At 46.0% G+C, this 21035-nt stretch overlaps 1 protein-coding gene across 2 annotated transcripts in view; it reads left to right on the plus strand.

Annotated features, from left to right (window-relative positions):
• The first annotated feature begins 209 nt into the window (after nucleotides 1-209).
• Nucleotides 210-21035, plus strand: part of MUC4 (mucin 4, cell surface associated) — a 47896-nt gene continuing 27070 nt past the window's right edge. For both annotated transcript variants that reach the window (XM_027587753.2, XM_027587754.2), the window contains exon 1: nucleotides 210-291. In XM_027587753.2, coding sequence (XP_027443554.2) covers nucleotides 210-291 — 82 coding nt within the window. The remainder of the gene's footprint in view (nucleotides 292-21035) is intronic.

Raw genomic sequence — 21035 nt, forward strand, 5'->3', positions numbered from 1 at the left:
GAGATTGAGAAAAGAAAAGACGTGGCAAGGATGACTGGCACGGGGCCCCACCTTCTTTTGTCTTACTCCCTCAGTACTCTGGCCCCTCAGGGAAATCCACCTGTTTCAGGCCAGCAGCCCGTTGGGACAAGTTCACCTCTGTTCCTCACACCGCTACTTCTGTGCTGAGGAGCTTCCCTGGGGGAGCCTGAGGGACTCTTTCTGGAGCCATGAGGGGGGCCCAGTGGGGAAGGGTCCCCTGGGTGTTCCTGAGCTGCTTATGTTCCTGCCTCCTTTGGCCGGCGGTCCCGGGTAAGTGAGGCAGCATTCCGGGGCAGGGGCAGGCTGACTTCAGGGAGCTGGGGCTGTCGTGGAGAGAGGGAGGGAGAGAGGGGAGGAGAATGAGAGAGGGAGAGGGAGGGAGAGGGCAGAGAGAGAAGGGATGGGACAAGGTGGGGGAGAGGTGGGAGAACAAGAGAGAGAGGAAAGACGAGATAGAGACGGCGTGAAGCAGAGAGGTGCTTAGGGGGCATGACTGGCCTGGTTTGGGGAAACCCACGGTCAGGGGAACGGGGCTTTATTTTGTGGGGAGGAGGAGACAGACAGGTGGAACTGTAGAAAGAGGGAGAGGGAGTTGAGGAGAGAGGGTGATGAAGAAAACAGAAAAGCTGGGTGACAGGACCTGAAGGAGAACTGACGTGAAGATGCAGAGTCAGAGGAACAGACAAGTGAGAAACAGGTGAATCGAAGTGAGCGTGCACGAGAGAGAACGAGAGAGAGAGAGAGAGAGAATGCGGAAAAGGGGAAAGTGGAGGAGACACGCAGACCTGGAAGAAAGGGGCTGAGGAAGAGTTGACGCAGACTGGCTTAGAAACAGGTGGGGACCAGAGGGCAACTGAGGCGTCAAGCCGTTGGCTTCTTGCCTCTGACCTGGGGTTGAAAAGCCTCCTCTTGGGCTAATGTCCTCAGGGCAGGGCTCACAGACCTGGTGTTGGCCTTGGCCTCCGCCACACACCCCCACTTCTCTTCTATGAATGGGGCTGGTGTGGGGCTGGAAGCAAGGCCTGTTGGAGAAGTCTGCCCTCCATCCTGCAGTCCTCTGCCTTCCAAGCTGCCCCTCTCTGGCTCTAGGACGGGGTTTCATTCTGTATTTCTGGGTGTCTGCATCTTCTGAGAGGCTCTGGGGGCCAGGAGAGGATGAGGGGTCTGAAGCCCAAACCAAAGAAATAATCATATCTCTTTCCCCTCCTTGACAGGCCTAGGGAAGCTTTCAGCCAAGGGATTACTTCTTGGGAGTGGGTCAGAAGGAATATACTCTCTTAAAGATAGTAAGGGACCCAGTACTGGTGAACTGGAATGTTCTGCCTTCCGTGAAACGTGTAAGGGCTTGGCTAAGAGCAAATGAAGCAATTATCTCCCCAAATCTCCAGCCCCCGCACACCCCCCCACCCCGACCCAACCTACTCCTCACATAGTAAGGAAATGGAGGCCAGAAGGAGCATCTAGAGCCTGCAGTGGCCAGCCACTTAGGAGTAAAAGAGAGGGGTGCAGAAGAAGGAGTGTCCATGGGAGTCATGACCGTAGGCAATGGAGACAAGGTGGCTTGCATTTAGGGGCCCTGGGGCCCAGACTTGGCTTTGGCGCTAACTGGTCTGGTCACTGTGTCCAGGTCCTCCTGTCCTTTCTCTGTCCGTGCCACGGGTCCCCTATATAAAGAGTGGGGTGGTGAATCGGATCCCAAGTTCTTAAGTTTTGATATTTTGTGATATAAAGTCAACAGAAAAAGTGTTCAGTACTAACTCTGCACTTAGCCCTGTCTTAGGGTCCTCTTGCCTGGGAGGAGCCAGAGAGTTTGTGGAGAGGAGCCCAGAGGGCAAGAACTGGGGTGGGGGTGGGCAGGAAAAGCCATGGGGAACCACAGGGTGTGAGCAAGAGAAAGAGCAAAGGACCATGAAAGTGAGGGCCTGGAAGAAGTACAGAGCTGTCCTGGAGTGCTGGGGCCCATGCATTGTTGAGGAGACAAGATGGAGCTGGGCTTGGAAAGGAGGTGGGTGTGGGGTGGGAAGTGGCGCCCCAAGCATCAGACTGAGCATTCCGAGGACATGGCGGGAAAGACAGTCTCCACAGGACAGGTAGTTAGCCCCCCACATGTGCCCCAGGGATCTTCTGGGCAAGCAGAAACTGGTCAGTCTCCTTCCCTTGGATCGCTGAGGATGACTGATGGGTGACCTGCCCGACAGAAGCTAGAGTCCGTTTCCACACTTGCTGCCAGCATCCTCACCCAGGCGAAGCCCCTGCGCCCAGCTGGAGGGAAAGCCCTGGGGTTTCCATGAAGATGTTGCAGTGGTAAGGACTTCCTTAAGGAAAAGCCCTGGCTGTCAAAAGTCAAAGGGCAAAAGGAAGGTGGACAGAGGTGGGCTGGACAGGGAGCCAATGCAGTCAGAGGTGACTAGTGGCTCCCGGCGAGAATGACTCAGAAAGAAGCCTGGCACCCCTGATTCCAGGCCCCATGGCAAGGAAACTGGGTCAAAATCAAACTCAGTCTCCAATCCTATCAGTGTCCCGGTAATTGAGGGGCCGCTGCCCTGCCCGGGGCCACCACTGGGAGGTTACAGGCTGCCGCCAGCGCAGGCCAGAGGGGGCCGTGTCACAGAGGACCCCAGACGGCTGGGTCTCTTGCTCTCCCTCTCAGAGAACCCCCAGTCTGTCTGGGAAAGGCCTACCCAACATGCCCCCAAGGCCACAGGCCATCAGCACCCCCCCCACGCCCCGCCCCAGGAAACTCTTGCCGCACTTGGGGACACCCAAAAGGAGAGAATCCCTGCACAAGAGATCCTAATAAGAAAATAGATCAAATTTAGGCCTGTGGCTCAGCAAAATGTACAGCAAAGAGCAGGAACTTCAAGTCAGAAAACCTTGAGTGAATGTTGCCTTTTAGCTAGCCCAGGGGACATGAGAAGAGCCTCTTTAGCTTGGTGGCTGTATTGGCAGAATGAGTTACATGCGAAAGGACTAGTTCATAGGGTTGTGGTGAGGATAAAATGAGGTCATCTCTGATATAAAGTAGAAGAGCCATAAAATCTCATTTGAGGGCGCCTGGGTGGCTCAGTCGGTTAAGCGACTGCCTTCGGCTCAGGTCATGATCCTGGAGTCCCGGGATCGTGTCCTGCATCGGGCTCCCTGCTCGGCGGGGAGTCGGCTTCTCCCTCTGACCCTCCCCCTTCTCATGTGCTCTCTCTCTCTCTCTCAAAATAAGTAAATAAAATCTTTAAAAAAAAATCTCATTTGAGAGAAGGGACTGCTCCCTTTTAGAGCTGGGGAGATTGGGGGCAAAGAGGGTGAAGCTGGGCATAGAATGGCCATCTCTGTCAGTACAGGCATTTTCATTCATCCAGGCATTCTCGAGCCTCGGCAAGGCCACCCCTGTCCTTCCTGTAGGCTTGCAAGGGCTGGCTTGGCTCATTTGGAATGTGGCTTATGGCCTGAGCTGCCCCTGAAGGCCAGTTCTGCCATTGGGCAGAGCCCCGCTAGAGCTGAGCCCACGGCTTCTTGAGGCCTCGCCCAGCGATCTCCTTCCCACCCTTGATTTCTGGGGCTCGGCTCCAGAGGCTGAGGCTGTCCTGGCCATGTCTGACGGACGAGAGATTTATGCCTTCGTGACCAGGAGAGGCCAAGAAGCAGTTGGCCTTCTATGGGCTCCAGCAAGTGGTTTTGCTGTCTATTGCCTCATTTTGTGGCACCCCTAAATGCTTCAGATAGGCCCCTACTGGGGCTCTCGGGGCCACTCCTTCAAAGGCCAAGACTGAAGACTTTATAGGCATCTCTCCTCCTACTTCCAAACGTTCTAGAATGTTCATCTTTCCTTCTACTGGGTTCAATTCATGGCAAGCAGATGCTTAGTCATCATTGTATGCCTATGGCCCAGCACAGCACTGAGGAGTGGAGTTGAAATGAACTCAACTTGTTGGCACTTTGTACAGGTCCAAATACTCAGCATCTTCCTTGAGACCCTGAAGAGGTCCCAGGAACTGGGTGTCTGTGCTTGCGCACAAGGCCTCTACAGTCATGGCCCTGCTCAAATAGAGGGCACTGGCTTACGCTGCAGGCAGCTCGGTGAGCATTTTTAAGGTCTGCATAGAAATCTACTCTCTACGTAAATGCCCGCAGTTAAAATGGAAACTTGAATCCCAAAAGACCTGTTGCCGATGGGCTTTGGGGACTTCAGGGTAAGAAAGAGCTTGGAGTTATTCATTCACTTGTTGAACTTCTACTCATTCCAAGTACTCTAGCCACAAAGATGAATAAGTCATGCATGGTTCCTGCCTCCAAAGCTTTTTAAATGTCACACAGCCACTAAGTAGGGCAGCTGGGACTAGAATCCAAATTTCCTTACTCCTCATTTACTGGGTTTGCACTGCATAACAAAACCTTTTACAAATGAATCTCCAAACCAGTCAAGCCCATCAATGAGGACGGACTGAAGCAATCACAACCCCTGTTGAGATATTCATTCATTCGTTCATTCATTCATTCACTCATTCATCTGTTCATACATGTGTTAATTTGTATGAACAACTATTTAAGGAGTGCCCGACATTGTTCTAAGGCAGAACTGTGTGTACACAGTGAGAGATGGAACAGACAGAGCCCAGCCTCCTGGAGCGAAGATCTAGTATGCAGAAAGAAAGAAAATAATTACAGAAAAATACCCAACTACAAATGTGGTTCTATGTTGAACAAGTATTCTGATAAGAGCAAAAGAGGGAGACTTCATTTAGATTAGTAAGTCCAGGAAGGCCTCTCTGACCAAGTGCTGCCCTCTGAGCTGAGACAAGAAGGAGGAGTAGTGAGCCAGGTGGAGGCAGGGGAGGGAAGGAGCACCAGCCAGGCGGGGGAAGACAGGCAGAGGCAGGAGAGAGCTTGACAGGGAAGGACTTGAAAGAGGTAGGCCTGTCTAGATCACGCAGGGCCTTATAAACCGTGGAAGGGATTACGGGTTTTAAGGAACTAGAATGGGCAGACAGTGAGGGGCTTCAGGTAGAGGAGTGACATAGTCAGATTTGAAATTTGGCATGATTACTCTGGATATAGTAGAGGAAAATGGATTGGAAGTAGACAAGGGTGAAATGGGAGACCGGTTAGTTGTTGGCGGCAGGAGTCCAGGCAGAAGGTTCTATGGCTTGCCCGATGATGGCCGTGGAGATCTGGGATGGGAACGGACAAGTGAAAACAGGAGCCAGTCACAAGGACTGCTGCCTTCACCAGGATATCAGACCTTTGTAATGGCCAAGATAACAGGCAGCACAAAGTGCCATTTATTGAGCTTAGGTACTGAGCTAAGCATTTTGCACGCAGCACACACATTGTTATTACTGTTATCTACCACCATCCCACTTCTACAGATAAGTACCTCAAGCCTCAGAGAGGTCAAGTAACTTGTCCAAGTCACACAGTGAATGTTGGTCAGTTTGACTCTAGAACCCACACTTTTAACCATTCCATGGCCTTGTCAGATTCTGCTGTTCATTGTCCATGTCGGGCTCAGAAAGAACCTAGTTAGGCGGGTCAGAAACACTGTGTCTGTGAGGAATTACGGCTAAAACAACCAAGCAACCACTAAATCACAGTAGTTACTACAATTTTGCTTTCTTGCTTCAGTTCCTTCTTCCCCGAGTCAAAGACTGGCCAGCCTGTGTTTTGAGGGAACTGAGGTATCGAAAAAGCCACCGGCATCATTATAGCTTCTTCAAGTATCTCCTTCCTTTTCCTCATTAGTAAATGGAGCCACCTCCTTTGAGCTGATCACAAACATTTAGGTCAATCACACTGTGGAAAAAAATTAAGAATCTGCCCTTCACAGTTGGCTCCTAGGCAAGAACTTTATCTTTCCTTTCCAACTATACCCGCTGAAGTCACATCACAAACAATGCCTATCAACTAGGCGTTTCTTCACCATGGATACCATCACAGGTCATTTGACTGAACTTCTGCCAGCATCTATGTAGCAGCACCAAGATTACCCTGGTGAAAACCCCAGAAGCTCCAGAACCTAGCCAAGAAGTGTCAAGATCCAGCTTCCACCAGATGCTCACAAGCACAGCTCCAACTTTCTTTTCCCCACCCCTTCCTCTCCTCAGAAGTTCGATCTCCAGCCTCCACCATTTGGTTTTGGAGCTCATCTCTCCCTGGCTCCCATCTGAGGCAGACACACCCTCCTAGCCTAGGGTTGCCCTCAGGAGTTTGACTACCTTCTGCTGCGGTGGTTGTCATACCTCCCAGGCTGCAGCCGTTGTATTGGCCTCCTCCTGGCCCTGGGACCACTGTGACAGTGACAGGAGAAACAGGTGCAACCTCACACTCTCTCCAAACCTCAGCTGAAGGAACCAAAGACCAGAGGATGGGGACACATGAATTTATTTATTCAACAGATATCTACAAAGCGATCCCTGTATGCCAGCCACCATTCTAAGTGCTGAAGATATCACAAGATCAGTAATCCTAAGGACATTCTAAGTTAGTGACTTTCCTCATCTTGAATTCTAGGAACAATGGAGGAAAAATACCCAACAGACACAATACTAGTCACAGTTCCTGTTTCCTCTAAGATGAAAGTAGAAACACAAACCATAGCTACCACCTCCATTGTCACCTGTCACAGTCCCTACAGCCATGGCTCCAACAGCCATTGTATTTATCATCTCGCACCAACATGAGGTCCCTAAGGGGCAGCTTTGGGAGCTTGCCAGCTCCCAAACCCTGACCACAGAGGGGCAGAAGCCTGAAATCACCCACAGCCCAGGAACTGCTCAGAAATCTCATTCTTTGGTCACCAAGAATTTCTGAGGGAACAGCAGTCTTCAATCCTGAGAAGCACAGACCCAGCTGTGTGTGAACAACAGTTTCCATGACCTAGTTCTTCTTCTGTGAGCGGGGCTGAGGCAGCACCCAAAACCTAGTTACTACCATGAGGATGAGAGCTGTGCCAATTCTGAGGCTGACACACACACAGATGGCCCTTGGGACTCCCAAATAGGGAGGCAAGACAGGTAGTCCTGCCTCCCTCTGCCAAACTCTTTATACCTTTCAGGGCACCTGCTGCCTATCCATGAGTCCATTTCCTCACAGTGCTTCCTTAGCTCTCTACTGCCCCAGGCACAGCCTGGCAAAGGCCCCACCAATCAGGAAACAGCAGAAAAGCAAAACTTGGTGGGTGATATGGCTTATGGCTTCCTCACCTCTAATTCCAGGAATAACTCAAGACAAACAGACCAGGCACTAAGAATAAACCTCTGTCCACAATGCACACACGTAAGACATAGGCTCTGTTTTTCTTCAAGGAGTGATTCACCACGCTGTGGGAATGTTATCTCCCACCAGCATCACCACTGCGGCCACCACTCCTTCAGCTGAGTCAACAACACACCCATCACCTCCTCATACCTGTGGCGTTACCAGAGGGCCACAAAAGAGAAACGATGCCTATCAACACCATCAACCTCTGCCATCCCTGTAGCCCCCAGAGGACTCAGACAAGTGTTAGATATACCTCCTACCAGATCCAACTTAATAACTGCCTTGATGAGAGCTCTCTCACTGCAGGGGTAGCCAAGAAACCCATGGAAGATTCCAGGTCTCTGAGGGTGGAACGCCCCTGGTGCCCTCACTGGCCCTTGATGCAGGCTCCTCCCCTGAGAAAACTTCTTTTAAACTATCCATTTTAGACAATATCATACTTGTGTCTTCGGACAGTCTTGCCACCCCAAGGGGTCAACAACCGTTTTAACTCACTGACATCATCACAGAAAAGGAGACACGAGGAAAATTGGCAGAAATAGCCCGGTGTCACATCATTTGCCCCTGAAAATGTGCTGAACTGCTCCCAGGGCTCAGAACACTCAGCTTGTGGCAGACTAAGAACTCAGGGAAAGTTAATCACCTTTTCTCCATCCCTTACTTCAGCTCTCCAGAGGAAGGGTTAGAAGAGCCCAAACTGTGGAGAAGCTGTGCCCTCAGTGACAGTCCCACAGCTGAACAACACTCACAATTTCCAAGCCTTGACTCTTACCTGTGAGCCCCCACCCCGTCACTTACAAGGCATGTAGTGTTGGGCAAGTCACTCAGCCTCTCCAAATATCAGTTTCCTCATCTGTGAAATGGGGGTACTATTAACTAAAAGAAGCTATAAAGCCCTACACAAATATGCAGTATCAACATTTTTATTATTTATAGTCAAAATGTACCTAGTGAGAGAAGTACAAAAGAAATCCCTATTCCCAACTATATGGACCAATTAACCACAGGTCAGTTGACATTCAAGAACTCCAAGAGGAGAAAATGTCTCTGACAGAAACATCTTGGTAATGGGCATTCCTTACAGAAACCACTCTGCAGTATAGACAGACCTATGGACAAGACTACTGAACACTCTTCTCAACCGCAGGATCATCCAGAACCAAATGGCCTCCCTCTAAGGACACATGCTTCAGGACCCTGATTTCCTTACCACAGTTGTGAGAGGATGACAGGAACAATTCCAGTCACCAGCCTCCATGACCCTGATAAGACAACTAGACCCATGCCCTCAGGATCCAATCAGCTGCCTTCCAGGGAGGGCAATACAGGCATTCTCTCAAAGATCCCTGCTAAGGAGTTGAGAGACTCTTCTTTGCAGTTCCCATAGCTGAAGATCGAGCCAGCAGTGGGGCAAGGTGGGGAGTAGAGCAATCAGGAGGAGCAGTTAGAGGCTGCTGCATTGGTCAGAGTAATGAGTGTAACACAGCAGAGTGAACCTAGAGACCATGATGGGAGTGATAATTTGGAGGAATAATAGTTGGTGCCAAATTGTGATGTTGGGGACAAGGAAGACAAAGGAATCAAAGATGACTCAGGGAGTTTCTGTCCTGAGTACCTGGGGGACTGATGTTACTATTAACATAGGAAGATAGAAAAGCAGTCTGAGGAAAAGTTTGGCTTGGACATGTTGCATTTGACAGGACAGCCAGGGAATCACTGAAAGGTGAGTCTGGAAAAATGGGTGCGAAGCCAGGGTAGAGTTATAGATTTGTAAGGTGTCAAAGTAGATGTAGTCTAGTCAGAAAGAAAGTGTAGAAAGAAAGGGAAGTGTTGGAGATGACACCTAGAAGACTGACTTCATCTGGAAGCTGAGAAGAGAAGAGAAATGGCCCAAGGAGCAGAAGGACTGGGGAGCATATTGGATGAGCAGAACCATTCAGTTTAAGGAGGGCAATGCTGTGCAGGTATTAAAGAGACACTGGCTGAGGAGAATCGTGATGTGGATGCTCAATAAATACTTGTTGACCGGATGTATGGATGGCGCCAGATTTCACAGAGACTAACAGGAACTGAAGAGAATTGGTTTTGGTGATTAGGAAGGAGGGGTTTTTTGGGTAACTTTTCAGGAAAGCGTTTTTGGTGAGGTGACTGGGGTGGAGAGTATGGACCTGACTTTTCTCGTGGGTGAAACAAAAGATAGGGGATAAGAAGAACACAAGACGGATGGAAGACTTATTTTAGGTCAAGAAAGACTTAAACACATTTGTTAGCAGAAGGGAAGGAAACTCTCAGACAGAGAGAGGTGATGGGCTAAGTCACCTGAGGAGAAGACAGGGCACCGGGTGTCTCTGTGTGTGTAGGCTTTGGTAGAGATTCAGCCCGTCTTCTGGGGGCAGGATGAGGGACCTGGAGAAGGCAGAGACATTTCCTGGTGGAGAGGGTTCTGGGACATAGGAGATCAAGTTAGATGGTCTTTTCAGTGAAGTAGAAGATGGATTGTCATAGAGAAAGGAGGGAGAGGAGAAGAGAGGAAAAAGCTGTTTCTCTCAAATATCAACTCTTTACATTCAAATCCCTAGCTCTCAGCTCTGCAAATACGTTACGTATTCGGCCAGGTCGAGAACGACAGGCTTCAGTTGTCTAACAGTCTGATAGCTGCTGAAGAGCTGGGCTTGCCTGCTGGTAAAAGACAAGGTCTGTTCATTCCAGCAAAATTTGAGCACCAAGAATAAGGCTGGGAATATTCTTGAGAATCAAGCTTGATCAAGCCCTGAAATTTCAGTGCCTTACCACTTCAGTAAGGTGGTTTTAGCTTACAAAAAAAAAAAAAAAAAAATCTTAAGAGCAGATACTATCATTTTATTTTAAGGGTGGTGTTCCTTAAAACGTGGTCCATAGATCACAGGTATCAAAATCATCCTGCGCATGTGTTAAAGGCGGATTCCTGGACCCCACCCCATGTAGGGAATCAGACTCTGGTGGTGGGCCCCAGAATCCATTTCTTCAAGTTCCCCCAGGGATTTGGATGCACTCTATCTTCTGAGAACCACTTTCTACCAAGAAGAACTCCTCTAAGACTCTCCCCCTTACCAGGATTTCCTCCGGAGGAATAACCCACTGGAGGTTAGCAAAGTGTTTTTCGAAATTGCTGACTAATCCATTGAAGGAGTGGCTTAAGATTTATTGTTTAAATGGTGGTGAAAGATATATTGATATAACTAATGCTAATCTCTTCCTCTTAACGACGAGCCCAACAGATTTAGAGACTTGTTAAGACTGCACCTACTCCCCTACAGGATAAAATGGAGTTATCAACCTGAAGGGGCTCACTTGCTTTCCTATTTACTGGTGCAGGAGATTCTAGTCAACTCAGCCCCGGACTGGCAAGCCTTTTAAACAAAGATTCAAAAGGAGGACACAGCCCTGTTTGACAAGATTTAAAATCGGTATTACCAAATACAAATGTTTTCCAAAGGGAGAGAGTAGGGGCACCTGGGTGGCTTAGTCGGTTACTCGGCTGCCTAGGGCTCAGGTCATGATCTCCGTGTCCTCAGCAGGGAGTCTCCTCGCGCCTCCCCTTTCCTTCCCCATGCTCACGCTCTCTCTCTCAAATAAATAAATAAAAATCTTTAAAAAAAACACCACATAGGGAGAGAGTATTGGGAAACAGGTATTCTCTCATATACTGCTAATGGGACTGTAAATTAGCATGACTTCTCTGTCAAGAAATTTGGTGGTATGAATTAATGACATGAAAGTTGTTATAACAGCATTAACCAGTATGTCCACTTACAGCAATTTATGTTAAGGAGATGAGCTGAAATAATGAAAACAAAACAAAATATTATACACAAAGATAGTCATCAAAGGCTTTATTTATGATAGCAACACATTGGAAACCACCTAAGTGCCCACCAGTGAGTAAATTAGGGGCTGTCCCTATGATGGAATATTATTTAATGTATAAAGGCAACATCCAATGTTCCATAGGGGCATGGAGACACACACACACACACACACACACACACACACACACACACACACACAAACACACACACTCTTATCACACAGACGTATGAGCGACACATGGAACAAGCATTAAGTGAGGTTTATCAGGGAAAAACTTACAAGCAAAGAACCAGTAGCGTGTACGTGATCCCTGACTCTCATTATCTCCAGAGGGGTGGTAAGAGCTAACTCAGCACACTGAATTAAGTGCTCTAGGAGAGACACCTTGCCCCCATGCTGCACCATTTGCAGGAAAATGGAAATGGGAATGGTACGATGAAAAGTTTTTGTGGAGGGAATGACTTAGTTGGGAAAAGGGGCCTCCAGAGCTCAGCAAGGGAACTTTGCATACAACACCCAAGATCTTGCTGTTGGGCTTAGCTGACTCAGTCCCCCTACCCCTCAGCCAGCACTGCCTTGCCTCCAGAAGGGAGAAGAGAAGGAACTACCACCCAAGGCATAAAAGATTTGTCTCCTCAGGCTATGTTTAGAAAGAATAATACACAAAGAGATGCTCATAATATCAGATAAAGTTTTAAAAAATGGATGCAAAATTATATATGCTGGGTAAGTTAAACTATATATTTATTTAAAAGAAAAAAATGCTGGAAGAACACACAATAATGTGGTTGTCTATTTCTTAAATTCCACATATGAGTGAAATCATGATCATTGTCTTTCCCTGATTGACTTATTCCGCTTAGCATAATACCCTCTAGTTCTATCCACGTCATTGCAAATGGCAAGATATCATTTTTTTGATGGCTGAGTAATATTCCATTCTATAACAGAGGATCATAGGGGAAAGGAGGGAAAAATAAAATAAGATAAAATCAGAGAGGGAGACAAACCATAACAGACTCTTAACTATAGGAAACAGACTGGAGGGGTGGAGGGTGGGGAAATGGGGTAAACGGGTGATGGGCATTAAGGAGGGCACTTGATATTAATGAGCACTGGGTGTTATATGCAGTTGATGAATTACTGAACTCTGCCTCTGAAACTAATAATGCACTATATGTTAATTAATTGAATTTAAGTAAATAAAAATAAAATAATAAAATAATGTGGTTGTCTGGGTAGTGACATTACGGGGTATGGATCTTTTAATTATCTCTATTTTGCAAATTTAAAATGATGAGTAGATCTTCTTTAATATATTGCAGTGAAGTGGTATAACTTTGTCCACAAAGATTAAGCACATCTTTTGTTAGATTTAGTCTTGAATATTTTATATTTGTCATTATCATAAATACTATCATTTAAAAATGTTTTCTTTTGCTGATGTATGGGAATACAGTTATTTTTACATTTTTGACCATATATGTAGAACTTTGCTAATAATTTGAAATTGGGGGGGCTTTACATGTAAACAATTATATCATCTGCAAATGATCACAGGGTGTTTCTTCCTTTCCATACCAAAAAGAACTTCTCTATACCTTCATATTCTTGTTTATTTTTATTTTTTTGTCTGGCTAGACCTCCAGCATAGTGTCAAATAGAAGTAGTTGACATGGACTCATTCCAAATTTTAAAGAAAATATTTCCAATATTTTATCTTCAAGTATGACGTTTAATAATGGTTTTTTATTGACATCATTTGTCAGATTAAGAGTTAACATTTATTTTTAGTTTGCTAGGAGTTTTAACAGGAATGAGTGTTGAATTTGGTCATATGCTTTTCCTGCAACTGTTGTGATGATTTTGTCTTCCCTTCCATTCTGTTTATACGGTGACTTATATTAATTTCATATTTTTGTACTTCTAGCTTAAACCCAGCTTGATCATGATGAATTTTTTTTTTAATAAATCCAATGTTGAACTTGGCTTGCTAATATTTTGTTTTGGACATTTCCATCTATATTATTGATCTATACTTTTCCTTTCTTACACTCTCTGTATTTGGTTTTGGTATTAAAGTTACAACAACCTTGCAAAATTAGTTGTAGGGCATTCCCTCTTCTACTAAGCTCTGGAAGAGTTTGTATAAAATTGGAATTATCTAATTGCCTATAATATAATCTTGACCTACATTTTGTGAGAGGTGGGTTTATTTTATCACTGCTAATTCAATTTAAAATAGTGTATATCAGGTTTCTATTTTTTCTCAATTCATCTTATTTTTTAATTATGGTAAAATACACATTTTAAGTATACAACCCTATGACGTTAAATATACTCATAATGTTTTGCTATTGTCACCACAACACATCTCCAGAACACTTTTTCATCTGTAAAACTGAAACTTTATACCCATTAAACAATAACTCCTTATTTCTTTTTTTCCTCCCAGCCTCTGGCAACCACCATTGTACTTTCTGTCTCTATGATTTTGACTATTCTAAGTGGTTCATGTAAGTGGAGTTTGTACAATATTTGTCTTTTTGTGACTGGCTTATTTCACTGAGCATAATGTCCTCAATATTCAGTCATGCTGTAGCATATGTCGGAATTGTGTTCCTTCTTTGAGGCTGAATCACGTTCCAGTGTATGTATTTTCCACATTTTGCTTGTCCATTCAATGGACACTTAGCAATGAACACTTGGGGTTCTTTCATGTTTTAGCTGTTGTAAATAATGCTGCTGTGAACATAGGTTACAAGTACCTCTTCAAGGGCCTGACTTCGTTCTTTTGCAGCTGGATACCCAGTTTTCCCAGCACTGTTTATTTAAAAACAAACTGTCCTTTTTTCATTGAATAGTCTGGTTTCCTTGTAAAAAATCATTTGACAATATATGCAAGGGTTTATTTCTGGGTCTCTATTCTATTTCACTGATCTGTAAGTCTGTCTTTATGCCAGTACCACAGTGTTTTGATTACTGTAGATTTGTAGTAAGTTTTGAAATCAGAAGTGTGAGCCCTCCAGCTTTGTTCTTCTTTTTCATTATTGCTTTGGCTGTTTGGGGTCCTTTGAGATTCCACATGAATTTTAGGATGAGTTTTTCTATTTCTGCAAAAAATATCATTGGGATTTTGACAGGGATGGCTGCATCGAATCTGCAGGTCACATTGGATAGTTCTGACATCCTAACAATATTAAGTCTATTAAACTTGGGATCTGTTTTTATTCATTTATGCCTTCTTTAATGTCTTTCAGCAATATTTTGCCATTTTTATTGTACAAGGCTTTCACCTCCTTTGTTAATTCCTAGGTATTTTTTTTCTTTTTGATGCTATTATAAACAAAATTGTTTTCTTAATTTCCTTTTTGGATTGTTCATTATTAGCATATAGAAATACAACTGATTTTTGTGTGTTGACCTTGTATCCTACTACTGCGCTGAATTCACTTAGTAGTTTTACAAGTTTTTTGTATGGAAACTTTAGAGTTTTGTACATATAAGATCATATCATTTGTAAACAGATAATTATGCTTCCTCCTTTCTAATTTGGATGTCTTTTATTTATTTTTTTCTTTTCTTTTTTCTTCTTCTTCTTCTTTTTTTTTTTTCCCATAATTGATCTGGCTAGAACTTCCAGTACTATGTTGAATACAAGTGGTGAAAGCAAGCATCCTTGCTTTGTTCCTGATGTTAGAGAAACAGCTTTCAGTCTTTCACCATTGAGTATGATGTTCATTGTGGGATTTTAATATATGATTTGCATTATATTGAGGTAGTTTCCTTCTGCTCCTACTTTGAAGAGCAGTTTTATCATGAAAGAGTGTTGAATTTTGTCAAATGCTTTTTTTACATCAATTGAGATGAGCATGTTGTTTCCCACCTTCATTCTATTAGTGTGATGTATTGCGTTGACTAAGTTTTTTATGTTGAATCATCCTTGCATTCCAGGAATAAAACTCATTTAGTCATGGAGAATAATCCCTTTAATATGCTGCTGAATGCAGTTAGCTTCTATTTTGTTGAAGATTTTTCCTCAATGCTTGTAAGAAATATTGGTCCTAAGGCATATATATATATATATATATATTTTTTTTTTTTTTTTCCTTGTAGTGTATTTGTCTGGGTTTGGTATCAGAGTAATGCTGGCCTAAAAGAATGAGTTAGGGCAAGTTCCTTCCTCTTCAATTTATTGGAAAAATGTGAAAAGTATGGTGTTAGTTCTTCTTTGAGTGTTTGGTAGAATTCCCCTGAAGCCATTAAGCCCAGGGCTTTTCTTTGTTGGGAGAATTTTGATTGTGGAGTCAATCTCCTTACAAGTTATAGATCTATTCAGATTTTCTATTTCTTTATGATTTGGTCTTGACAGCTTTTGTGTTTCTAGGAAACACATTGACCATTTCGTGGAGGTTATCCAATCTGTTGGTGTATAACTGCTCACACTCCTTGCTTATAATCCTTTTATTTTTGTAGAATTGCTGGTAATGTCCACACTTTCATTTCTCATGTTAGTAATTCGAGTCTTCGCTCTTTTCTTCTTAGTCCACCTAGTGATATTTTATCAATTTTGCTCATCTTCTCAAAGAAGCAACTTTTGGTTTTATCTATTTTCTCATGGTTTTGAAATTCCATATTCATGTATCTCTGTTTTAATCTTTGTTTATTCCTTCTTACTGCTGGCTTTGAGTTTAGTTTGTTCCTCTTTTTCTAGGTCTTTAAGATGCAAAGTTAAGTTAATTCCTAACAACACACTCTTCCTTCACCTCTGCTCCAGAGACAACAGCATCTGAGAACCACACCAGTCAGAACACGGAGCCCAGCACGGAATCTCAAACCAGCACTCTCTCACTAGAGACCACCTCAAGTCCTGCATCCTCTGTAGGTGGATACACTCATAATGACCACATTTCCCAGGACACAGCCACCTCTGGGGCAGCAAGCACTTTATCTCCTTCCAGTGTCCGCCTTAAGCCTTCCACAATGTCAGAAAGGCCCAAGTCATCAGCCTCCACAGGTGAGGTTTCATCCTCTTCTAGTGGAAGCAACTCACCTCGCATGACCTCAGAGGTCCCCACAACACCCATTTCATCAGACATTACAGGAGGAAACACAAATCACACACGACAACCTGAAAGGAAAAGTTCTACTCCAGTCACCTCAACAATCTCAGTAACAACTGGACAAAAGTCACTGTCAACAGCACACTCTTCCTTCACTTCTGCTGCAGAGAAAACAGCATCATCTCACCACCACACCAGTCAGACCACGGTGACCAGCAGAGAATCTCAAACCAGCACTCTGTCACGAGTGACCACCTCAACATCTTCATCCTCTGTAAGTGGATATACTCCGACAGACCACATTTCCCAGGACACAGCCACCTCTGGGGCAGCAAGCACTTTATCTCCTTCCAGTGTCAGCCTTATGCGTTCCACAATGTCAGAAGGGCGCACGTCATCGGCCCTCACAGGTGAGATTTCATCCTCTTCAACTGTAGGTAACACACCTCCCATGACCTCAGAGGTCCCCACAACACCCATTTCATCAGACGTTACAGGACGAAAGACAAATTACACGCCACAACCGGATGCACGAAGCTCTACTCCATTCACCTCAACAATCTCAGTGACAACTGGACACAAGTCACCATCAACAGCACACTCTTCCTTCACTTCTGCTCCAGAGACAACAGCATCATCTCAGGACCACACCAGTCAGACGACGGAGACCAGCAGAGAATTTCAACCCAGCACTCTCTCACTAGTGACCACCTCAACATCTTCATCCACTGTAAGCGGATATATTCCTACGGACCACATTTCCCAGGACACAGCCACCTCTGGGGCAGCAAGCACTTTATCTCCTTCCAGTGTCAGCCTTATGCGTTCCACAATGTCAGAAGGGCCCACGTCGTCGGCCCTCACAGGTGCGATTTCATCCTCTTCAAATGTAGGTAACACACCTCCCATGACCTCAGAGGTCCCCACAACACCCATTTCAGCAGACATTACAGGAGGAAACACCAAACACATGCTACAAGCTGAAACTGAAACTTTTACTACAGTCACCTCAGCAATCTCTGTGACAACTGGACAAAAGTCGCTGTCAACAGCAGGCTCTTCCTTCATCTCTTCTCCGGAGACAACAGCATCATCTCAGCACCACAGCAGTCAGATCTCGGAGACCAGCAGAGATACTCAAGCCAGCACTCTGTCACCAGTGACCACCTCAACATCTTCATCCTCTTTAAGTGGATATACTCCTACGGACCACATTTCCCAGGAAACAGCCACCTCTGGGGCAGCAAGCACTTTATCTCCTTCCAGTGTCAGCCATAAGCCTTCCACTCCGTCGGAAATGCCCACGTCATCGGCCTCCAAAGGTGAGATTTTATCCTCTTCTACTGTAAGCAACACACCTCATATGATCTCAGAGGTCCATACAACACCCATTTCAGCAGACATTACAGGAGGAAACACAAATCACATGCAACATCCTGAAACTGGAACTTTTACTACAGTCACCTCAGCAATCTCCATGACAACTGGACAAAAGTCACTGTCAACAGCACACTCTTCCTTCACCTCTGCTCCAGAGACAACAGCATCTGAGAACCACACCAGTCAGACCACGGAGCCCAGCAAGGAATCTCAAACCAGCACTCTCTCACTAGAGACCACCTCAAGTCCTGCATCCTCTGTAGGTGGATACACTCATAATGACCACATTTCCCAGGACACAGCCACCTCTGGGGCAGCAAGCACTTTATCTCCTTCCAGTGTCCGCCTTAAGCCTTCCACAATGTCAGAAAGGCCCAAGTCATCGGCCTCCACAGGTGAGGTTTCATCCTCTTCTAGTGGAAGCAACTCACCTCGCATGACCTCAGAGGTCCCCACAACACCCATTTCATCAGACATTACAGGAGGAAACACAAATCACACACGACAACCTGAAAGGAAAAGTTCTACTCCAGTCACCTCAACAATCTCAGTAACAACTGGACAAAAGTCACTGTCAACAGCACACTCTTCCTTCACTTCTGCTCCAGAGAAAACAGCATCATCTCACCACCACACCAGTCAGACCACGGTGACCAGCAGAGAATCTCAAACCAGCACTCTGTCACGAGTGACCACCTCAACATCTTCATCCTCTGTAAGTGGATATACTCCTACAGACCACATTTCCCAGGACACAGCCACCTCTGGGGCAGCAAGCACTTTATCTCCTTCCAGTGTCAGCCTTATGCGTTCCACAATGTCCGAAGGGCGCACGTCATCGGCCCTCACAGGTGAGATTTCATCCTCTTCAACTGTAGGTAACACACCTCCCATGACCTCAGAGGTCCCCACAACACCCATTTCATCAGACGTTACAGGACGAAAGACAAATTACACGCCACAACCGGATGCACGAAGCTCTACTCCATTCACCTCAACAATCTCAGTGACAACTGGACACAAGTCACCATCAACAGCACACTCTTCCTTCACTTCTGCTCCAGAGACAACAGCATCATCTCAGGACCACACCAGTCAGACGACGGAGACCAGCAGAGAATTTCAACCCAGCACTCTCTCACTAGTGACCACCTCAACATCTTCATCCGCTGTAAGCGGATATATTCCTACGGACCACATTTCCCAGGACACAGCCACCTCTGGGGCAGCAAGCACTTTATCTCCTTCCAGTGTCAGCCTTATGCGTTCCACAATGTCAGAAGGGCCCACGTCATCGGCCCTCACAGGTGCGATTTCATCCTCTTCAACTGTAGGTAACACACCTCCCATGACCTCAGAGGTCCCCACAACACCCATTTCAGCAGACATTACAGGAGGAAACACCAAACACATGCTACAAGCTGAAACTGAAACTTTTACTACAGTCACCTCAGCAATCTCTGTGACAACTGGACAAAAGTCGCTGTCAACAGCAGGCTCTTCCTTCATCTCTTCTCCGGAGACAACAGCATCATCTCAGCACCACAGCAGTCAGATCTCGGAGACCAGCAGAGAAACTCAAGCCAGCACTCTGTCACCAGTGACCACCTCAACATCTTCATCCTCTTTAAGTGGATATACTCCTACGGACCACATTTCCCAGGAAACAGCCACCTCTGGGGCAGCAAGCACTTTATCTCCTTCCAGTGTCAGCCATAAGCCTTCCACTCCGTCGGAAATGCCCACGTCATCGGCCTCCAAAGGTGAGATTTCATCCTCTTCTACTGTAAGCAACACACCTCATATGATCTCAGAGGTCCATACAACACCCATTTCAGCAGACATTACAGGAGGAAACACAAATCACATGCAACATCCTGAAACTGGAACTTTTACTACAGTCACCTCAGCAATCTCCATGACAACTGGACAAAAGTCACTGTCAACAGCACACTCTTCCTTCACCTCTGCTCCAGAGACAACAGCATCTGAGAACCACACCAGTCAGACCACGGAGCCCAGCAAGGAATCTCAAACCAGCACTCTCTCACTAGAGACCACCTCAAGTCCTGCATCCTCTGTAGGTGGATACACTCATAATGACCACATTTCCCAGGACACAGCCACCTCTGGGGCAGCAAGCACTTTATCTCCTTCCAGTGTCCGCCTTAAGCCTTCCACAATGTCAGAAAGGCCCAAGTCATCGGCCTCCACAGGTGAGGTTTCATCCTCTTCTAGTGGAAGCAACTCACCTCGCATGACCTCAGAGGTCCCCACAACACCCATTTCATCAGACATTACAGGAGGAAACACAAATCACACACGACAACCTGAAAGGAAAAGTTCTACTCCAGTCACCTCAACAATCTCAGTAACAACTGGACAAAAGTCACTGTCAACAGCACACTCTTCCTTCACTTCTGCTCCAGAGAAAACAGCATCATCTCACCACCACACCAGTCCGAACATGGAGACCAGCAGAGAATCTCAAACCAGCACTCTGTCACGAGTGACCACCTCAACATCTTCATCCGCTGTAAGTGGATATACTCCTACAGACCACATTTCCCAGGACACAGCCACCTCTGGGGCAGCAAGCACTTTATCTCCTTCCAGTGTCAGCCTTATGCGTTCCACAATGTCAGAAGGGCCCACGTCATCGGCCCTCACAGGTGCGATTTCATCCTCTTCAACTGTAGGTAACACACCTCCCATGACCTCAGAGGTCCCCACAACACCCATTTCATCAGACGTTATAGGACGAAACACAAATTACACGCGACAACCAGACGCACAAAGCTCTACTCTATTCACCTCAACAATCTCAGTGACAATTGGACAAAAGTCACCATCAACAGCACACTCTTCCTTCACTTCTGCTCCAGAGACAACAGCATCATCTCAGGACCACACCAGTCAGACCACGGAGACCAGCAGAGATTCTCAACCCAGCACTCTCTCACTAGTGACCACCTCAACATCTTCATCTGCTGTAAGTGGATATACTCCTACGGACCACATTTCCCAGGACACAGCCACCTCGGGGGCAGCAAGCACTTTATCTCCCTCCAGTGTCCGCCTTAAGCCTTCCACAATGTTAGAAAGGCCCAAGTCATCGGCCACCACAGGTGAGGTTTCATCCTCTTCTAGTGGAAGCAACTCACCTCGCATGACCTCAGAGGTCCCCACAACACCCACTTCATCAGACATTACAGGAGGAAACACAAATCACACAAGACAACCTGAAAGGAAAAGTTCTTCTCCAGTCACCTCAACAATCTCAGTAACAACTAGACAAAAGTCACTGTCAACACCACAGTCTTCCTTCACTTCTGCTCCAGAGACAACAGCATCATCTCAGGACCACACCAGTCAGACCACGGAGACCAGCAGAGAATCTCAAGCCAGCACTCTCTCACCAGTGACCACCTCAACACCGTCATCTGCTGTAAGTGGATATACTGCTACGGA

Source organism: Zalophus californianus, chromosome 1, assembly GCF_009762305.2.
Source record: "Zalophus californianus isolate mZalCal1 chromosome 1, mZalCal1.pri.v2, whole genome shotgun sequence".
In the NCBI taxonomy this organism is placed as follows: domain Eukaryota; kingdom Metazoa; phylum Chordata; class Mammalia; order Carnivora; family Otariidae; genus Zalophus; species Zalophus californianus.